This window comes from Dicentrarchus labrax, unplaced genomic scaffold, assembly GCF_905237075.1.
Source record: "Dicentrarchus labrax unplaced genomic scaffold, dlabrax2021, whole genome shotgun sequence".
Lineage (NCBI taxonomy): Eukaryota > Metazoa > Chordata > Actinopteri > Moronidae > Dicentrarchus > Dicentrarchus labrax.
The window spans coordinates 15,818,988-15,841,011 of NW_026136709.1; the positions used below are offsets into that span (position 1 = coordinate 15,818,988).

Below are 22,024 nucleotides of genomic sequence, written 5' to 3' on the forward strand. Positions count from 1 at the left end.
GATACAAAATTGCATATAGTGTGACAGAGGAGTTATCGCTATTTCACACCTTTAGTGTGTATCTGCATGTTTTTCATGTGAGGCATGTACATGTGCAGACTGTGAAAACAAATTTGCCCTCTGGACAATAAAGAATATCTATTCATGTGATACTGTTTTTACAAGTAGCATACAAGAAATGTGCTATACTATTTTATACAGGAAAAAAAACAAGAAATAAATTATTACTTAACAAATATGGAGTTTTTCATTTATTGTTTTTTTCTGAAATGTTCTTGGAGCACTTTTAAAGTAGCAGTGCACACATTTCTGTTGTGAATGCAAGAACTGTGTCATTGTAGAATTATTATGCAGTCTGGGAAAAATTGAGGGCATACCTATTTAACATCATCCTGAAAAAAATATTCAATATGTGAAAACCAAAGACAAAAAAAAGTAAATATGAACAATATGATACCTTTAAAGTTGCTCCCTGTATATTTTGTTATGTTTTTGACAGTTTTTTAAAATTGTTGTCTTGAAGTAGTCTTAAATTGTGTGCATTGACAGGCTAAATATGGCTCTTCCCACCGTGTTCCCACCCCTCATCACCTAAATATGGACTCATCCGTTGTAGTACATGTAGGGTAAGAGGAGGAGACAGCGGGGTCCTGTGCAGACGCGGAAAGTCCCCAATTATGTGGTAATTCTAGAGAGTGGTTGTGATATTTATTCTTATTGCCCAAAGAACTTGGCATTTATGAGACTCACCACAAACACATTCCCCACAGCACAGGCAAACTTCAGGCTCTTTGCACTCGTTCAATCAGATGAAATAGCAGCTGGTGCTGATTTATGGTGGAGTTTGGAAGGAAGTCTCCAGCAGCCCTGCTCATTTAATTCAGGTGCTCCTTAAAAAAAAAAAAAAAAATGAAAAGAGTTAATTATGTTAGCTCCTCTTTAAGAAGGTTGATGAATAATATGTGTGTAATTCTTCTGTATTCTGTTTCCAGTCCAAGGATTATACTTTTTAATGCCTCCATCTTAGAAATATAATCAAAAAGTGTCTATCTAGTACTGATGGATCTGGAAATAACATGAGACAAATTCATTGTCAAGTTTTCAATCAAGCATGTATTATTTAGCAGGATTACTGCCATATATTGTGCCCATAACACCCTCCAAAGGTCAATCGACTGCACTCTGCACTGACTGTGCTTAAAAGGTATGATTTGACTCGACTGGAAGTGCATTGTATGTAATCAGCATGCAGTCAAAATGTAAGGATGAAAGGGAATGTGTAGAAGTTGCAATGCCTCTCAGACACAGCGGGGGTGGCTGGGTTTTCAGTGCTCATGCCTTCGTAGGGCACAATTTATGGCCATTATGGTGGTCTATTTCTAGCTATAGTGATGGATTCTGCTCAATTATTGTCCATTATGGAGAAAGATGGCCGCACCACCATGCCAGAAGTTATTGGTTCCCGCTGCAGTGACATTACACTGAAATCATCTCTGCATGTTCAGCTCAACCAAAGTAACCTAAATTGAAAATCTGTTGTTCTGTGATAAAAAAAAATCTATATCTTTTTTTCTTATTATATATGAATATATATCCACATTTGTGACCCTTTAGAACAGGTTGCATATCTACTAGTTGTAAGCATGTAAGGATTTTAGTTTTTTGTTTTTATAGGTATTAAGAAGAAGAACAGTATTTCACAAGAAAAAGCAAAAGATTAAAAAAAAAAAAATCCAAAACGAATAAATATATTGTTATTGGGTCGTTTCTATTTATAACGTTCCTCGTATTACCTGGTGATCCCTTACATTAGTCTCAAGAGCCCTTGTGGTGTTGAAAACCTTAGCATGACTAGCTTAATATACTAATGCAGCAATATACTTGCCAGTCAAAAAAGCTTATCATTAGCTAACTACATTTTGTGGCGATTATTATTATTATTATTATTAGTAGTAGTAGTAGCAGCAGCAGCAGTATTAGTAGTAGTATCTATTTTCTTCTATTCTTCTATTCTATTCTATTTTTATTTTATTCATTTAGGTGTCTGCTTGAAATTCCTGCTTTTTAAAAGGAAGTTTTTCCTTGCCTCTGTCACCAAGGGCTTGCTTATGGTGGGAATTGTTGGGTCTCTGTAAATAATATTATATATGATCTAGACCTGCTTTGTATGAAACGTGGTTATGATTTGGCACTATATAAAGAAAACGTAATTTAATTGCAGGTTAGGTTAGAAAAAGGATCAAAAAGCCCCATTCATGATGGCACATTCACTGAGTTGTAGGCCTACGGTGTGAAAGTTGGTAGGTATAGAGTTAGCAGCTCTTTCTTCTCTATTGGATTTAGGGAGGTTTATACTCCAACAACCCCGGCTAAACTCATTATCCAAGAACAGTTTTCATCTAAAAGCCTTTTGGAAGTGTCAGCAATATAATGTTTGAAAAATTAGCAATAATGCATAAATATAACCTCAGTCTTGCTTATCCAAGTATATAAAGTAAGAACCAGACATGTAAGAATGAAATAATACATAAGATTGAAATTGCATTTTTATCAAACTTGCTAATGCTAAAATTGACAAGCATAAGTAGCCGGACTTCTTTTACAGGAACAGACATAGTGTTTGTCAACCAACTCATGGAGGTAAACTAGGTAAAATCTTCCAGTGACAGCAGTAATTTCACTTGACTAGATGCAGCATTGCTTTTGTCTACTTCTGTCTGAAATCAATGGCCACCATTATCATTATAAAATGCATTATGTGCTGTGCAATGGTAACTAGCTAAGGGAGAGTTGTTTTAGCTACATGTCTCACCTTTATACAAATTACCCTCTTAATTATTAATATTCTTAATTGAATATGCATCTTTAACGATGCAGCAGGATCTTTGAGTGTGTTTTTGGGCCATATGCTGTCTGCACAACTTTGCTTATTATCTAATAATTTCCTACACTGGTGCTGAACCATACACTACACTCTATCCACCCTCCATAGCCATTCTCCTGATTTCAATATGTTTATGTCTGAACAATGGAGAAGAATTGGGAAATAGAGGGTGAGTTCCTATTATTCCTGGCATCAGGGCGCTGCAGTGGCTGTCGCCTAGCCAAAGCTCAGGTTGGCAGTCAGCACAAACTGGAGGTAATTGAGAGGGAGAAGTCCCAGCCAGTTGCACAGTGGGTCCTCCATGGGCCTCTGAATGCCACCGTAGCCCCCAGCGGACATTAATCAAAATGCCCGATCAATAACTTCTCAAGTGCTAATAAGCACTGGCACATTTCGTGATATGTGAGCCCCTTCATCATTTCAACTACCCGGAGATTTATAGGAAATCCATTGTTAGGTCCAAAGTATGAGGTAATGTAGCACTTAGTAAATGAAGTAAAACCAAAAGCCTGAGGTGATTTGTATTTCATTTACAAAGGACATGTCTAATCATTAGGAGCTCCATCTCTCTGAAAAGAAACCAAACGGATGTAATGATGGCTGTGTTCTTTTATAGCTTACTTACTCAGCAATGATGCAGGAGATAACATCAAATAGTGAAGCCTTGCCATCCTCCAATCCTGAGTTGTTCACTCCCAGATAGCCATGGGGGACTCCTATCCACCATGGAGTGATTAAAGTCATGTTAGGGAAGCATTATGGGTCAAGTCATAAAATAATTTGATTTCTGTCCCCTTCCACTGTCTCCTATCAAAGTGATTGGTCTCCTGGTCATCTCACTGGCTGACATAATTGTTAATTAACCATTATGGGCTGCCCTCTCTCATCTATATCTCACAGCAATTACTCATTTGACAACAATGCAATATTTCACAGTGTATGATGTATGGACACAGACCTGTTTTACGAGTATGAACTGACTCAGTATCATGAAAGTGTTGCACATTTACTCACATCTAGATGCTTTATTTACTCAAGTATTGATTACCGTCAATTTTGTTTCACTTGATATTTTCTACAGGTGCCTAAGATGAATCACATTGGCAGCTTTGTTTCAGTTAGCAACACAGAGGACTGACAGATTATTTTTTCTTTTCAACCTGTTGTCAGCGCAAATTTGCAAAGCAGTTCCTACGCACAGCTTTTTTTTTTTTCTTTTTTTAACCGTTCGCTTAAGTCATCAGCTCTTTGCATGTCAAGGTGAGTTGTCTTTTCAGAAATACCACAGATCAGGTAAAGAGGTCCAGGGGGAAGAAAGTTAAATAAAAAGCTCTTTAAAATGGCATTCATAAAGAAAAAGACAAACAATGTACTTGTTGAAAATAAAAGCGCACGCTGAAATCCATTCTGATGACAGTTGAGAATGCAGGCTTTATGGTGGACTTGAGCCCCATCTTTGCCATATCTTTTAAGCATGATTATTTACTTTAAAAAAACAAACCAAAGCCCCACGTCTGGCATTGTGGACGACAGGCCTTTGATTGAGGTCTGAGCTTGAATTCTTAACTAATAAATTGTTCCACGCCTTTGTCTGGGGCATTAACAGCAGTGGTCTGCGTTTTTCTTGCCCTAATCTCAAGAATGCAGCAGCCTCTTGAGAAGCTCAGGGGTTTCCTCCTCTCCCAGAGCCAGGTCTTCACTTTGTTTTCTTAGAGGACTCCCTGGATTGACAGGCCTCACCGTTAGCCCTCTTCTCGGCCATCTGTTTTCACCGATTCTGACTGAACACATCAAAGTCAATCAAGGCTGCAAAGCATTTTAAAAGTCACACACCCCCGCGCCGTGTGTGAGAAATAAAGCAAACTTTTCATCAGGCTCACAAAAAGAGACAGTTTGGACTGTGTGTTTGTGTGTATGGTTTTCCATGTAAGGGTGACCTGGGAGGGATCCCTTAGCTCACAGCACAGGTATGAGCAGCTTAGCTTTGTTCAGTGCCTACTCTGACGACAGCTTGGTGAGTCACCTAGACACATATACCAACCTCCTTTGGTCAGGTTCCAACTATTCACTGACAACTCCCTGACAATAAAATAATCATTAGTGAGATTGAGACACAGCACGTAGTTTTCAAAGAGCAAAATTGTCTTTGCATGGTGATAGAAGGGGATAGACATAGAAAACTTTGTAAATGTAACACTATCAGCAATGGTGGAGGAAGTATCCAGATCCTTTATTTTAATGAAAATAGCAATACAACAGTGTAGAAATACTCCATTACAATTAAAAGTCCTGCGTCTTACCGAAATATATTACATATTTTCAACAAAATGTACTTACATAGCAGAAGTATTCATTATGCAACAGAATTTTAGTTGATTATTATTACTAATGATCAGCATTTGCAAATATCAAATGTTCTTTATACTTTTGGGGAATTTAATTAATTTTTTACAACCATCCATAATATCATATAGACTAATTTACATTCTAATTTATTAATCTACAAGTGTAGTGGAGTTGTAGTATAAGATGGAAGTGTTATTATTACATAAAGACATCAAACACATCACGTAGGTAATCGAGTTTGTGGTGTTTTTTAATGTGGAATCAATAACCAATCAGCTAACCCTGAGGTCTCAGTTCAGCCAATCAGAGGCAGCAATGAGGCTGCGTGTGGAGAGGAGGAGGAGGGTCTGGACTGGTTACCTAGTAACCGCTCAAACACTGTGTTGATAGGATGGCAATGCGGAAGGTTTGGACTTGTTCAGCTGCTTGTTCACCCAAATTTGTTCATTTTAAACTCATGAAAATGAGCTAATTTTAAAAACTGCGGCAGATATATTAGTCAGTGTTTCTTCTTACACATTTAGTCTTTTACTTTATTGATAGTTGTAAGCTTGAAGCTAACGTTAGTGTCGTTGTCACGTTGCCTGTTATGCACCTGCCATTTTATTAAGATAATTAGCAAACACCTGTGTGAGCTGGGCGCCATTCTGTTTGACGTACAATGAAAACAACCCATGTTTTTTTTCTAATATATGAGTAAAATGAGGTTACACTTACCAATGCTTTAATGGAAACCAGAAGCTAGACTGTAGCCAAACGATTTGTGTCGGTTTTAAAAAAGTAATTTCTTTGCCACACTCATTGCTGCATTAGTGAATTATCCTTTATAATTATAGCATATTCCATTTGGCCATGCAGTGATTTATCCCTGCCTTTTGCTATTATTTGGTCTTGCCAGTATGGTTCCAAATGCATTTAGTTGTATTTATTGCTTATCCTGGTCTGAGATAGAGTTTACATTTTCTACTTTGCCAAGTTTATAAAGTTTTGCTCTGACTCATTCCTCACTTTATATGAATGCAGTGATTTGTATCATATGTTACAGGGCTTGACGTCTAAAGCTAGCAACAAGCTGGTGATCACCTCAGCTGCCTTTCAAGACCATATCACACAGGGCTTGCTGCATCCACATTTCTCACTTTCTGACCCTTTGCTGAGAAGGAAACCACCCAGAAATCCAGCAGCACGAGGAAGAGTGGAAGAAAGGGGTCCGCGGAGACAAGATCGGCAAGAGGAGGGAGAATATGTCCTTGATTCTTCTCCCCCTCCCTTAACGTTAGGTAAAACGAACACTGGGAAATTTGGAGAGACTCCATTTATGTGACACATGAATATATAATCAGCATTTTTCCTATTTCTTTTAGCTCAGAAGTTGGGTTTGGTGGCCTCCCCTGCAGGGAAATTGACAGAGGACGAATGGACTCGGGTCAAGGCGAGGTCTGTTCAGCAGGGGGAATCGGCTCAGCCCTGTGCAATATGCAGGGAGGAGTTTCTCCTTCAGCCTCAGGTATTCCCCCAACACAGTAGCTACTGTTAATACTCTGTGAGAGACCTCTTTCTTTCTTTCCTTTTCTTTTTTTTAAAACATGTTTCCAATGTTCTGTCTGTCCTCAGAGAAACCTCTGTTTCTGTATACAGACATGGGCACACAAAGCCCACCCTTCCACCTCCCCCTGCAGTTCCTGTATGTTCTAATCTGTGTAGACAACTGTACAAATTTACCCATACTGCCTTGGAACTCAACTGTGACGTGATGATGTAGCAATCAGTGTGTTACTGTGAGGGTCATTCAGTCTTTTACACCTTTCCGATCCCCTTTTAAGATGCCAATCTCCTAAAGAATGTGGGACTAGAATAGGCGGCCTCACAAAGCACAGTTGCCATAGATGCACGTGTAAATATTAGTTTGACTCAGGAAAAAAAAAAAAGTTAATTAGAGCCTGCTAACAAGGGAAAGTGACAAGAGGGAATCTTTGTTGATTTGGCATTTTCCTGCAAGCTTTCATATTGTAACAATGCGTTTGTGTGCCACAGTCTTGTGTTGCATTCAAGCATTAATATGACAATTAAAATGCTTACAGCAGCAGTTGCTATTGTTGATACTTGCTTATCTATTCAGCTCATATTATTTTAATACCAACAAGAAATGTACATTTAAATAACATTTTTATTCCATTTCTATATTGTATGTCCATAAACTGTAGCTTGTGGCCTTAAAGCACTGTGAGAAGTGAAATTTCTCCATGCTCTAATGGCTTGTCGAGCTCCTGGAAATTGTACACTGCAGGGGGCCCTTTCACTGGTGATGGAGTGTGTTGGTCAGGCCAAAAACAATGGGAAATCAATATGCCTCCCCCCTGCCCTCTAGAGATCTGAGTAAACTGGTTTGTGTGCCAAGCCCCATAGCTGTGGCCGTCTCCTTTCAGACGATAAAAGACTCCCTCTCACAGGTAGAGGAGACTATAGTCCAGGTCCCAGCCGGCCCACTGGGGGTCATGCTGACTCTCTCTATCCTCTAAGCAAATAACACTTAAAAGCAGATACATACAGACATTCACACACGTGCATGAATACACACAGATTTAGCATGGCTTAAGGCTCACATACACACACCACATGTGCACAGACTGTGTGCTGTATGAGAGCTTTCCTAAGCACTAAGCAAGAAAACCTGAATACACGTTCAGCAGCATCCTCTGGAGACAACCCTTATAGTCAGTCAACAGATGAAATCTAAACTCTAATACTGGTTTAGATGCTTGTTTCATTGCATGTACAATACAATTTTCATTTTCACATATACTGAGTAACTTATGTCCCTGTTTCTTTTTAGGTGTTGCTGTCTTGTTCTCATGTTTTCCACAGAGCATGTTTGCAGGCCTTTGAGAGGTTTTCTGGGAGGAAGTGCTGCCCGATGTGCAGAAAGCAGCAGTATGAGACACGGGTGATCCACGATGCAGCTCAACTCTTCAGACACCGGTGTGCCACCAGGTACATGCACTAAACCACACATTTAAAAAAAAAAGTAATGCAAATTCTATACGTATAGATATAAATACAAAATGTATAGAACTGACTTTCCTTTTCACACAATAAGAATTCATCACACTGTCTCACCAAGTGACTAAGGCAGCAAAACAGCAAGAAAAAAACATCCTCAAATACTAAAACATGTTTTATATATGAAATATTAAAAGTAGAGTAGGTGTGCTGCTGTAAAAGACAGAGGCAAGGAAATTATATTTATATAGCACATTTCAATTTGAGCAAAGTAAATGCTTTAAATTAAAAAATGGAGACATGATAAGTTGCTCACACTATAGTTGTACATAAAGTTTTTGTATGTGACTTGTCTATACATCTTTATCTATGTTGTAGTTTGGCCAAGGTCTGACAAATGAGAAATAATGTAATCTTATTTTCACTTAATTAAATTAGCCTAACCAAGAAGCTAGTGGCTTCATTAGACATAGAAATCAGCAAATACGGTATGTTCTTCAAAGCTCTGCAAAACCTGATTTTTACCTCATTTTTGTAAGATTTGATCCCATCCTATCAGATGACATGATTGTTGATCCCATCCTATCAGATGACATGATTGTTGTTTCTTTGTTGTTATTGAATGTATTTTGTGTGTGTTTGTGTGTAGAATACAAGCATGCTGGCGAGGCTATGTTGCTCGAAAAAGATACCGGACATTGAGAAAATCCATCTGCCCAAAAGACAAACGGCTGCGACGTAAATTCTTCGAAGCAAAGGTGAGTTTGGACATTACTGCAGAAGTCTTAGATTAATTATGCTTCTTTGGATCACATTGAACATACATCAGGTCACACTGCTTAGCATCTGTCCCCTCACGTCTCCCTTTCCCCCCCCTAAACTTCACTCTGACTGTTTAGTTGGTCAAATAAAGCCGGTGACGAACATCACATCTTGAGGGTTGAGACGTGGGTTTCAGGGACTCACTGACCCCACTGCTAACCTACAGACACACAGACACACACGCACACACACACACGCACACACACACATGCACACACACACACACCTTCACCTGCTCTCACCCTCTCAAGCTCCTTTGATGTTTTGTGAATCATACACTGTTTGTCCACTAATGTGGAGAGAGTTTTGTGTTTTAGTCAAACAGTCTGGACATTCCAACATCAACACAAAAGCTTGATGTTTCCTGTGCATGTTTAAGTCTGGTATTCCTTCATCTATCTGTGTATATGTGTGTGTGTGTGTGTGTGTGTGTGTGTGTGTGTGTGTGTGTGTGTGTGTGTGTGTGTGTGTGTGTGTGTGTGTGTGTGTGTGAGAGTGTGTGTGTGAGAGTGTGGCTCTGTTACTTGGTTGGATGGGAAAGGGTGAAGAGGTGAGGTCGAGCAGGTTGTTTGGATACCTGACGCAGGTTGTCATTTCAGGCTTTGTTCTCTAGTCCCATTTCAAAAGCTATAAATCATGCAAAGACTGGACTTGATGGAAGGATTATTTAAAAGTGGCCTCAGGAGCAGCCAGTGGATGGGGTTGTTTGACTCTGAGGCTGTGTTGCCTTCATGGTGGCTCTCTGGAAAAGGGAACATTGCCACCTAGTGAACCTCCCCCAACTGAGGCCTTTGGTTGACCATGGACGAGACTGGTCACAATTTATCTTAACCAGACATCAGTTGTTCAGGGATACAGAGTAATTTCTCACACAAAATCAAAATCTGCTTTAAAATAGTCATAGCTCCAACTCATGTACTATATGTCCAATGTCTTTAAGAACAGGCCCTGTTTATTTCTATGTGGAGTGTTGTAATCATGCAGAGTGCCCCTGTGCTTCAAAGGGGCTGATTAAGCAAAAGCGATAAATGCGTGAGGGCCACACTTATTACGTGTTGCAAGGGTCGGCGTGTCCTACCCATCCCCCTGTCAGTGTCTATCATCTCGCCTATAAACCATGCCTTTAAGATGTCATGTAAACAAAGACACCACATTTACTGAGCCAATTAACTGTGTTCTAACACATTAGGCCATGTCCGGGTCCACATGCTTAGGATGGAGTCATAGACGCTGTCAGTCACTTTACATTCATGTTGTGTGATTCAGTGGTTGTGGGTGGTCATGAGATTGTCTCATGTCTTTTGTCACACTGAGGATGATCTTCAAGAGCTTTGAGCTGTGCAACACAGCGCTGACAGGTCTGATTGACTTGATTTTCAAGGAGAAGACTTATTTGCTTAGCTGACTGTAATGCAAACAGGCGTGTTAGTGCTGGGCTGGAACCTGTGTGAGACGGAGACACCTATTCTTTCAGTTCTCCTTGTAATAGCATGAGGCAATAAAGCATCTTTGTACCATGAAGCCACAGGTGTTCCCTGGAAGAAAAAAAAACTCCCACATATCAGGTCAGTTTCAGAAATCTTATCAGCTGATCCTGATGCCCAGGTTTCAATTTTTATTCGCTTCGGAGGTCCGACCCTGAGTCAACACATTAAGGGGGACACTACCGTCATCTAGATGGATTGCCGTGAGATAACGCCTATGCGCTCCACCTCTTCTTCCCCCTCTGTGTCCTCTCCCGTCCGCATCTCCTGTGGAGCAAGGCAAAGTTCACCAGAGGCTGTACTGTTTGCCTTGACTGTCGAAAAGTCAGCCAGGCTCATAAAACCCTCCATCCGAATGGTCAACAGTTGTTTAATTAGTGATAAAAGCCTAGCTGTAAAGCAATTCTGATGTCACTGTGACAGGCTAAGGGATGGGGTTTGTATTTGTATGTGTGTGTAGGCTAGTCATAAACAGAGAAAATACGTACGTGTGTGCAAGCAGGTGCTGAGGCTAATGTTACTCTTAGTGACATGTTGCACTAATTACATGTAGGGAGTTTACATGACTTTTCCCAGATGTAATGCAACACATTAATTTAAAGGTGCAACTGTTAGTTGACTGACAGAAAATTATTGCCAACAACTTTGATAATCAATTAGGTCATTTTTTACATAAGATTCCCTACTTTCAGCTTCTTTTTCTTTGTTTTATGTCACAGTAAAGTGAATATCCTCCCTCTTTGGTCTGTTGTTTGGACAAAACAAGTAATTTGAAGACATTCCCTTGGGCAATGAGTGTTTGTCACTAATTTTATATTTTTACACTTTATTGACGGTTAATGGAGAAAAATCTTCAGCCAGTTGTAGTCCTACATTAATGTATAGTTTTTATCACGGAGTCACTAAGTAAAATGTTTAACAAAACATTCTCATCACAAAGCTTCCTTACTTGGTTGGCTTTCACCCACATCTCATGGTCTTCCATTGGTGTATGCAGTTTGTTCAGTTGTCATGGAGATGGTCCAATTATTATTTACTATTTTTTTATTATTTACTATGTAATTATTGTGTTACATGCAGAACTATAAATTAATTGGTCAAATTCATAGTGCTGTTAAAAACTTATATCTATATAAATTTAAATATAGCCTATTCATTCACTACTGAACATGTTTTTGATATAAATATGCTATGCAGGCATTAATTGTTGCCTAGCAACAGCTGCTGTAAATGGGAGAAGACAGATGAGTTCTGGGAGGACAGACACTGGAAAGAAATCTTTAAAATCAGTCAATTTGAGAATGGAAGAGGTGATTGGGCACTCCAGCTGAAACTGACATCATAGAAACTGGGCTGTAGACAAACTGAAGTCAGGAGTCCAAGTCCCTGATTCTGCCCCCTGTCCTCAGAAAGAATACCTAAACCAAAAATATATACCTTCAAATGTCTAAGGTATTTAGATTTTAGTATATTTTTACTAATTTGGTTAGCTTTTTAATCGGATTATCTCTTTATTTTCCATACATAAATGTCTAAATGCTGTTTTAAAGCCTTCTTCACACTGTCAGGGGTAACATTATGGTGGGTAAATACTGAATCTTTTATTTATTGCTCTAAAAAGTAGCCACATTTAAATATCCTAGGTCTTAAAACTGGAATCGATCTATAAAATACCCAGACAGAAAAAGTGTCAGAAATGCGTGTGTTTCCATGTTTCCCAGCACTATCTTCCTTTTTTTACTGGTTTCCATTAATTCTCCATGTTAGTGGGAGACGTGACTGTATTGATCTGGCTGTTTAACAACTGCGCCCTGTCAGCGTGCCTCAGCCATTACAATACACACACACAATTAGCCTTCGCCGACAACACGACTCCATTGTGTATCTGAATGAAACATGCCTCCTTTGTGCCACTAAAATGGGTTTTCTAATTAGTTGCAGGAGTTGAATGACAGCTTTGTCCGATACTGTCACACCGACACGGAGGCTTTTCTGAGTGATATCAACCGCTCGCTGTCATCCAGCAGACGAGTGTTCCAGCAGCTGGAGAGAAAGCACATCTCCGAACCTCAGGAGAACGACTGGGACCGAATACAGAGCCAGGTCAGGAACAAGATGCACTCTGCTGAACCCGAAGCCACTTCTATCCTTAAACAAGGCCCCGTAAAAATATATAATCCTTGTCTGATTCTTCCTCTCCCAGCCTTGCCTTTCCCTTGACATGTTAATGCTTGCATGGGGACGACAGCATCACAGCTGCTGGATAGAAAGTACACATCTCTCCAGAGGTGATCATTCACTTTACCAAGTGAATGGCAGTGGGTAGGCTAATAATCCTCCGTGTTTACAAAAAACATGAGCCAGTCTGATAATGCACGGCAGGCTTTTCATCGCCTGGACTGCTGAGAAGGAATTGAAAAGACATTAAGATTTGCTGTTCCATAAGGCTCCATTGTTGGCTTTCATTGCAACCAGTACCATTTTCCATAGAGGGGGTGGGGTGTGTGCAAAGAAGATGTCTTTTTTTTCCTCTCTTTTTTCTTCTTTATCTGGTGTGAAAAGGTTGAGCACAAGGCAGGAGTGGCTCAGCCTTGACATGGAGTATGAAACAGTGAATGTGCTTTCAACACATACCTTGCACCTTTTTCACGGGTGCAAACTCTATAAAGCGGAGTGCAGCTCGTTATGAAACATTTAACGGTGGGGCATGTTGGCCCCTAAATACAGGAAGCTGTCTTTGGTTAATCATTGGCAGAGCTGTGCATGTGTTTCTTTGTTTTTATAAGGTTCACTGATAAACACGTTATCACCCTGTGTCTGATGAAACTTGTCAACTAGTTGCAAACAGATTTGATTCAGAGGACTTTATAAGCAAATACCAGTGGCACAGTTATTACTGCCTAATCAACATGCACAAATTACCTCGGACTGCTGGTGTTGCTGTTCCCACAGTTGCATGTTTGAGCTTCACTGTGCAGGATGATGTATGTGCACAGTTTGACACTAGAAGGGTGTTTTCACATTCATCTTAAGAAAGTGGAAACTTTCTCTGTGCTCATTGAAAGTAAATCCTGGTCCAGTATGCAACTTATACAAGTTTTATGTAGAGACTTGAAATCACTAGTGCACATACACTGAGAATAGAGGTTACAGTGAAGTAGGAGACATCTTGTGTCCAACAGGAAGACTTCAGAAATGAACAAAAGTTGCATTTTCAATTAATTACAGTAATAATTTATTTTAATGAAGTATAACAATTTTTATGTGGAAATTATAAAAATGTTTTGCCCCCCTAACAGACCCACATTATTGTTGCAAGCAGACTATATGTATATGTCGTAATACATGTCTGGAGGGGATCTTTAAGTTGGTCAGAGAACTTACATTGTTTGTTTCCCACTCCGACAGGTTATCCAGAGAGGTGTCTGGGACTGTGCCATCTGCCTGACTGCATTGTGCTTCCAGAGCCTCCCAACAGAAGCAGGTACATCCAGCCTTCGACAACATAGACGCACCGTGCTTTTGTCCTGTTCCCACCTCTTCCATCAGCTTTGTCTAGAGGCCTTTGAGGCTTTTACTGTAGAGAGCAGACCTTCCTGTCCTCTGTGCAGATCTGCCTACCACAAAAAACTCATCTAACAGGGTAAAACATGTATGCAAGATGCCCTTTTAAATCATCTCATGCAGAAATATTTGTAAACTCAAGTTCATATTATTGTAGGCAAATTATTACATCTTACAGTGACTGATGAAGATTAGAGGAATAGTTTCAACATTCTGGTGGGAAATATGTTTATTCACTTTCTTGGTGAGAGAGGTGAGGGAAATGTGAAGTTTGAGCCAGGAGGCGATTACCTTAGCTTAGCATAAAGATGGGAAGCAGGGGGAAACAGCGAGCTTGTCTCTCTCCAAAGTTCAAAGTTCTTAAGTTCATTAAACACAGGTGTTTTTTGGTTTTATGGGCAGTTTTCTGTGACTACTTCTTGGCAAACGGCACCCAAGAGCAGCAACTTCCTGCAGTCTTGTCACTGTGAGGTTGCCAGGCAACCAGCGGAGACTCCTGAAAGCCACTGAAATAGTTACAGCATGTAACTCTGTAAAATCACAAACTGTTCATTCTACATTATTGTTTGTGTACAGATTAAACAAGTGAGATACGTGTAGATGGATGTTTCAACTTTGGACAGAGTCAGGCTAGTGTTTCCCCCTGCTTCCTGTCTTTGTGCTAAGCTAAGATAGTGGGGGTCCTGGCAGGCTCCATACAGACATGAGAGTGGTATCAATCCTCTCATCTAACTCTTTGAAATTGAGTGTATTTCCCAAGATGCCACACTACTCCTTATTTTTCATCAGTTTTGACGTCCATGTCACAATAAATGAAAAGATGTTCACAAAGCATTTTTCTACTTTTATTTGCAAACACACAAAAAACATCAAAAATAACAAAACATACATTTAGCAAACTGAGAAACTGTAAAAAATACATTCACAAAACGTGTACCAAAAATGACATGCAGAGACCAACTGACATACAGAAAAAAAGCTGCTTCACTTGCAGTACAGGCTAACTCTCAACTTTTGAAACCCCCATACAACATAGAGATGTACTGTAAAGGCAACCTGCTTGCTTGAATAGAAAATGGCCCTCTGAGTTCTTACCTCAGAAGCTACTGCGAGGAGTATGATTGGGACGTGTGTGACACGTCCCTGCTAAGCATCGCAGAGCCCAGTGTTACCACACTCTGCAGCTGAGTGGATGTATGCACAACTATGATGGAGCTGATGGAAAAAAAAAAAATCCACCTCAAGCCATTTGAGTTTGTTTACTTTCACTAATTCATCCAGCAGTTAAAATTTTGCCAATATACAGTATCATACTTTTTACTTTGCAATATCACTTTGGGCTATATTTGATTTTTCACAGTATCCAAATATCAGAATGGTCCTTTCGTTGATAAAATAGACGTAGACAAGCACTACACAAATGAATCGTTCCTAATGTTTCAGAATATCTACCAGTTAAGAATTTGGATAAACCTGCACTCTTAAAACGAGATCTCTCAAAACCTGTTTCTGGTTTTTGAAAGATGTCGTGATCAGACTTTTGGGTTTGGGATGGTAAGGGCCATTATATGTATGTCATCCTTTACAAAACATTCTCAGGTCCGCTTTGCTCATTTGACAGGATGGCTTCAGCATGAGTTTTGTGATTGAGAGTTGCAAACTTTTCTTTAAATCCAGTCTTTGTAATATAGCAACAACCAATGGCAGACAGCTTTCATGTAAAACATTCCCTGCCCTAAGAAATAAAAGTTTCAAATGCATATATAAATTAAAATTTCCTTACTTCCTTTTCTTTTGTCATCATGAAAACAAATGACATCTATAACACCATAAAAACGACACCATTCGAACAATCAACCCTATCCTAGCGAGTGCTCAAGTTTTATGGGTAATGCACGAGTCTCAAAATGGAGCCTCTCACTACATAAGAGCTACTGTGACAACATTCATAGCAATAGCAATGTGTATGTTATATCCAGCTGGCTGTAGACTAAAAAACTTGGTGGCGCACAGGGGATCACAGTGGAACTGTCTAGAGACGATGTACATTTACATGTACATAAACAACACAGAACAAGAAACAACCTTAACATTAAGCCTGCGAGATGCTTGTCGTTTAAGGCATTTAAGGTGGTTCTGAAGACAAAGAACATCACAGTTCAGAAGATTATGCAGCAATACAACATGTAAATGGGGCCTGAGTCACCAAGTCTCTCTAACGGCTGCAAAGTTGCACATTTTTCACTCATGCATTCTGTATGTGAAGACTGTTACAGGTTTGCATTAGATTTAGGTGTTTTATAAAAAAAATATGTACAACAAAATACAGATTGCTTAGTGAGTCAGACCCTCTGTGGGATCAGTGAGAGCCCAATATTTACATCCAGATAATGCAAAAGAGGTATGAAACACAATATAATATGTACATGTAAATACAACATTTACAAAAATGACCAAAAAAAATGGACAAATCTTTCTGTGCCCTGTGAATTTTAAAATAGGTTTTTTTTTTTTTTGGGATAAGCAAAAATGCGATGACATTTTCTTACCATGTGCATAATAAAATTTTAGGAATACAACCACAGGATCAGCTCCAAATGCACTAAAGCTTTCTGCTCATAGATACGATTCCCATATAGTTTCCCATTTGTAGAGTAGCTCAAGTCTAATCTAGAGCACCTAAAAAAAGTTCTTACCCTACTTCATACAAACTAATGACATCATCAATAAAGTTAAAGCGCACTTGAGTAAAGCCAAATAAAAAGACAAATGACAGCAGGAGTGCTAAAATCTGAGGCCTATCAGTAATGACAGCGCCAATGCATATAACGTTAATCATATTGCCGTGCAGTTTTATGTACTGGCTGTGATGAGTGATATTTCTTAAATGCTTCACAAAGCACATTTTGTTATTTTCACATTTTGAGCTTGAATCAAAAATGAAATATCGACACCTTATCATGCCTGTATCAGTTCACGTAACAATCAAAGACCAATAATTAGAGACCATAAACTGCAAATGCTCCATGTATCACTGACACCTCTTACCGGGGACGTACTGACATTAAAAAAATGAGACTGAATTGTGGGGGTCTAGTTATTATAATGAGTAAGGAAGAGGGAACAGGGTGATGGAAAAGAACCCATTGCCTTTTAGTTAGATGTAAGACTCAGAAATAAGACATTGTTTCACCTGCTATACCCTCTTGCTTTAGTCTAGTGCAGTGGTGAGGATGTTATAGAATAAAAACAGGTAGCGATGCTGGGAGGGGGGAGAGTGCCCCGGAAGCAAGAGATGGGTGGTTTAAAGTCACAGTCGCGGTTGAGGTCAACATCAAGGTCACTGCAGTGATGCCAGTCTATTTCACTCCTCAGTCTCATCCCTGGCTCTGTCCCAGCTTCCATCCGAGACGCAGAGGATGGAATGTCACGAAGCTAAATTGCTCTCAGCCTCCATTTGCAGCATCCGTCAGACACTGCCTGGGTTTATTAAGTTCCTTCCAATCCCTTTCACCTTTCAGCAGTCAGGCAGTACTGTCGAAATCTCCCTTTGGCTGTGCTAAGGTGTGTGTTTGTGTGTGTGTGTGTGTGTGTGTGTGTGTGTGTGTGTGTGTGTATGTGTGTGTTGATCTATCGTCCCTTTCACAGAGTTTTCTGATGCCCGTTGGCCGAGAGCTTCCCAGATTCAGGGTCTGTGGGGCTGTTTGACAGTTGCAATTTATCCAGACCTGGGCAGGGGGAGATAAGGGAGAGAAATCTCATTAAAAAGCCTCAGACTTTCACTTAGACAGAGGTATTGATGTGCTTTTTTCCCCCTCAGTGCCTCTGTCTGACATTTTCTAACCCTATCCCACCCTGTGTATCAAACATCCAGGGCCTGTCACCACAAGCCTTTGAGACTAGCCCCATCCTCTGTCACATGTCAGTCCCGCAGCACATTGGATCTCGCTGCAATTTCTTCCATTTTGTCACTCCAGGTCGTGCTGTCTGAGAGAAATAAACACTATCTCCCTCAAAAGCCACATAATAGGTTGGTGCTGTCAGTGTTTCAGACCAACGCTTTATGGGTACAAAATTGGGATGAAATTGAGTAGTCAAAGTGCTATTACCAAATAGATTGCTTTATATTCTACAGGACATACAGCACAGCAAAGTAAGCAGTGTGACAATGAGATAATTAGGTTATTTTGTTGTAGTATATTAACAGGTGCTGGTTATAAACCCTCATGACACATCAAAAATAAATATATAAATTTACCTAAGGCCTTTAGAAGCTCTTCCCGTACTGCAGAGGTGAATTTTCTCACAAGACAGAGTGTTGTCACAACCGCAAACAGCATGTTGTATGAAAGGACAATGTAAAAGTTTCCCAGCCAATTAAACCTTCCGAAGTCTCCCAAGAGATCAAACCTGGTGATGCCTGTGAAGGACAGAGATACAAATCAAATAACAGGGTTAGAAAGTAAGTTGACACACTCAAACAACACAATTACTATTTTAGTTTGACAGTCTGCATCTGCGGTAAAGACTCTTTCAATAGTGTCTCTGTCCAATGGTCCAACTCTTTTTAGGGCTTACATACAAAAACAATTTCATATGCATTATACTTCATATAATCTCAGCGTGAAAAAGGATAAAAACAATTATTAAACTGCATGACCAATTACATTTTGCATTCAAGACTATCCCCATGGTTTGTCATGTACATTTTTCTATTCATATAAAAAAAGTTAACGTAAGGTGGTACATAAAAAGAAAGCCACTCCCAAATCAGTCAGCTGTATACAGCTCAACTTGAGTCAGCCACTCAATTCGAACAAAAAACAAGCACAATCTTGTAAGCCTCTGCAGAACTGAGGACTTGCATAGTTTGCCAAAAATTTCAACCTAAGAATGTATGCACCTGATATTTTCAGTGTTTTAAACTTTTTAGCTTTTATATATAAATGTCTGAAAATGCTGTCATTAAAACATGACAATATTTTTGTATCTTTGTTGTTGTTGTGGAGTGGATTTGTTTCAGTCTCCATCAACTACCACTGCACTGCAAAGTTTATGTATATTTCCATCACTTGACTGTCTTGGTTTGCAGTATTGTAAGGACTGTCCCCTGTGGAATATGACAGGTTCAGTGACTAAGTATAGCAGCAAAGGTGGTATGCAGGTGGACTTCATCTCTCTCCCAGGACCTTCAGACAGAGATAAAGAAGTGATTTCTGCTGCAGGCTCCTCTCAGCTCCACACTGCTAGACCAATTTCAACACACGGCTGATTGCATGCTGCCTGGAAAGCCATCAACACCCTATTGTTTTCCTGCTTATCCATTTTGGCCTTCCAATCTGGGTGTTCATACACAAGGATGGGCTAGCTGTGCCATCCAATAATAACATAATGTAGGGTTATAATTAAGCTTTCAACCTTAACCTGATGTGTACAATTGTCTTCAATGTTACTAATGGTATTATTTTTTGATGTTAATTTTACATGCAACATTGACCAGCAGAATTACTGCATCAATATGTTAAGTCTATGCACCACAACAATGGTTTGTGTCAGTCATCTGTATGCAGAAATTATATTCAGATGTGCCACACTGGAGAAGCACAAGTCTATATACATTCTATTTCTCCAGTAACATCTTCACAACCTCTGTCGTCAATTAGATTGGGCAATCGATTCAGTGGCTGGAGAGATGTATTTACAGCCGCAGTAAGCAGTTCGCAAGCATCAAGGACCTTTAACAAAATTGCCTGTGAAGAGACAGGAAGAGAGATGATTGAGACTTCAGTCGATACAGCTTGCCACTGTGGTCTGGCTACATCCATTTCTAATGCCAAAGGTTTTGATCTTGGTTTGGTAATTTGAGAAAATCTAATTGCGGGCAAAAAAAGATGCTTGGCATTTGAAATGTCGGGGGTACAGTGGCAGAGTCTGAGACGTTAGTATGCAGCAGCATCCAAGAGGCACATGTCAGATTCATCAGGGTTGTATGGCACAGTGACATTCATTTCTTTGTATGTGAGCAATGGTGTTTCTACTGGTGTTTCTGTCATGGCTGCTTCTGGCTATTAACAGATCTAACAACCACAGCATAAAAGGCATATATCCGTGACTAGTTGCTCAAAAGGAGCTTGTTTCTCCTTTTTGAGAGCAACAAAAGAACAAGGGATCTTCTGGTGGCCGAGCGGATTAAGAGGCTGCCCGTGTATTTGCAGCATCCCTGGTTCAAGTCCAATCAGTTCCTGTCAGCACTCTACTGTATTCTATGTAATAAAGGCAAAAAATATCCCCAAAAAGTATAACATTAATGATATAATTTACATACATATTTGTAACAATATTAGTAGTTGTGTTTCATCATGCTTTTTAATACTAAATAAATAAATTAATAAAATGATACAGATATGTGGACACTTGACTGGATTTTGTCAGGCAAGGGTGGGGTGATGAAGCATTTTTAGTCTTTTTTCTAAATGAAGTTCAGATTATTTTCAATCTAACAAGACAAGTTTCTGTTAAAACATCATTATTTTGTTCTATGAGTATAAATCAAAGTCCATGGTACTCCTAAATGCCTAAAGTATGAGATAAAGTTCAACCATTTCACATAAAAACCTAAAACAACTTTTCCATTTAGAGTTTCCAAACTACCGTTATTACCTGTAAAACAGACAGACTTAGATAGATAGATACTTTAAGTACAATTCAAGTACAGTTCCCCATTCTCTCGTACAATGCATGTTTCTCACACTGACACGCACAAGAAACATCACATCAACACACAAAACCCTTTCTTAACATCTCACTTCGTCACACTCAACTCTCTGCGTCTTTTTTCTTTTGCTGGGGGGCCTTTTCGCTTTAACTCTGTCTCATGCATTTATTCCTTTTAATCTATTCAGTGTCACAAAGCAGAACCTGTTGATATTTTGTAAAGCTCCCAATGAGTCACTGTATGCTCACTCTGTCCCATTTTCCCACTCTGTGTGTGTATTTGAGTGTGTGTGAGAGACCAACAGAGTAGTGCTATTTGAACAGCTGTGCTTTGCACTCTGCATGTTTATTAGTGCCATTGTGATGGTGCTACTCCTGTCATTTTTACCCCTTCACCCTGCACTCCTTTCAAATGTCACTATGGGAAACTATAGGAGAATTCAACTTGCTAAGTTAATGGTCTGCTGTTGGTGGCGGCACTGAAAACTATTGTGGGGGAGGGGCATTTACTCTTTCTGGTTGTTTGTGGTGAGGTTGTTATGTCATCTCTGGAAATTCAATTTAACCTACATTTCTGTTTAATAGTTTGACATTTGAGGAAAATGTGCTAATCGTCTTTCGCCGAGAAGATTGATACCACTGGTGTCTTTTTGCTTAATATGAAGCTACAGCTAGCAGCCGGTTAGCTTAGCTTAGCATAAAGACTAGAAACAGGGGGAAACAGCTAGCCTTGTCCTGTCAGAAGGTATAGCATTAGAGGTGCTATCAGCTCGCTACATCTTGTTTGTTAATCCATACAAAAACGACAAGTTGCAGTTTTATTGAGGGAATTATTTACAGGAGTGTTTCTTGTTCTTGTTTCTTGTGGTTTTTTTACGTGTTGTTCAGATTACACAAATAAGATAAAATGTATTTATTAGTGAGCTTTAGAGGTGTTGATTGGTGGATTTTGTTACACTCTAGCTAGCTGCCCCCCATTTCTTTTTTTATGCTAAGCTAAGCTAACCAGACGCTGTCTATAGATTCTTATTCAGTGGATAGATAGAAGATGATCATCTCATCTAAGTCTGAACAAGAAAGAGAATAAGCCATTTCCCAAAATTTCCAACTGTTATTTTAAATATTCAATCTGTAAACACAGCGTAGGTGTGAATTGTGAAATTATCATGCCCACACTCGAACACACACACACACACACACACACACACAC

At 39.5% G+C, this 22,024-nt stretch overlaps 2 protein-coding genes across 2 annotated transcripts in view; one reads left to right on the top strand and one right to left on the bottom strand.

The window, feature by feature from the left end:
• Window positions 1-5,614: 5,614 nt before the first annotated feature.
• Window positions 5,615-14,934, top strand: rnf32 (ring finger protein 32). The gene is made up of 7 exons (XM_051410534.1): window positions 5,615-5,636; window positions 6,276-6,510; window positions 6,595-6,737; window positions 8,064-8,221; window positions 8,880-8,988; window positions 12,472-12,639; window positions 13,945-14,934. The coding sequence occupies exons 1-7, from the start codon at window positions 5,622-5,624 to the stop codon at window positions 14,173-14,175; spliced, it is 1,059 nt and encodes a 352-aa protein (XP_051266494.1). The 5' UTR covers window positions 5,615-5,621; the 3' UTR covers window positions 14,176-14,934.
• Window positions 14,933-22,024, bottom strand: part of lmbr1 (limb development membrane protein 1) — a 35,397-nt gene continuing 28,305 nt past the window's right edge. The window contains exons 16-17 of the mRNA XM_051410533.1: window positions 18,359-18,520; window positions 14,933-17,828 (exon numbers count right to left, since the gene is read on the bottom strand). Coding sequence (XP_051266493.1) covers window positions 17,743-17,828; window positions 18,359-18,520 — 248 coding nt within the window. The 3' untranslated portion in view covers window positions 14,933-17,742. The remainder of the gene's footprint in view (window positions 17,829-18,358; window positions 18,521-22,024) is intronic.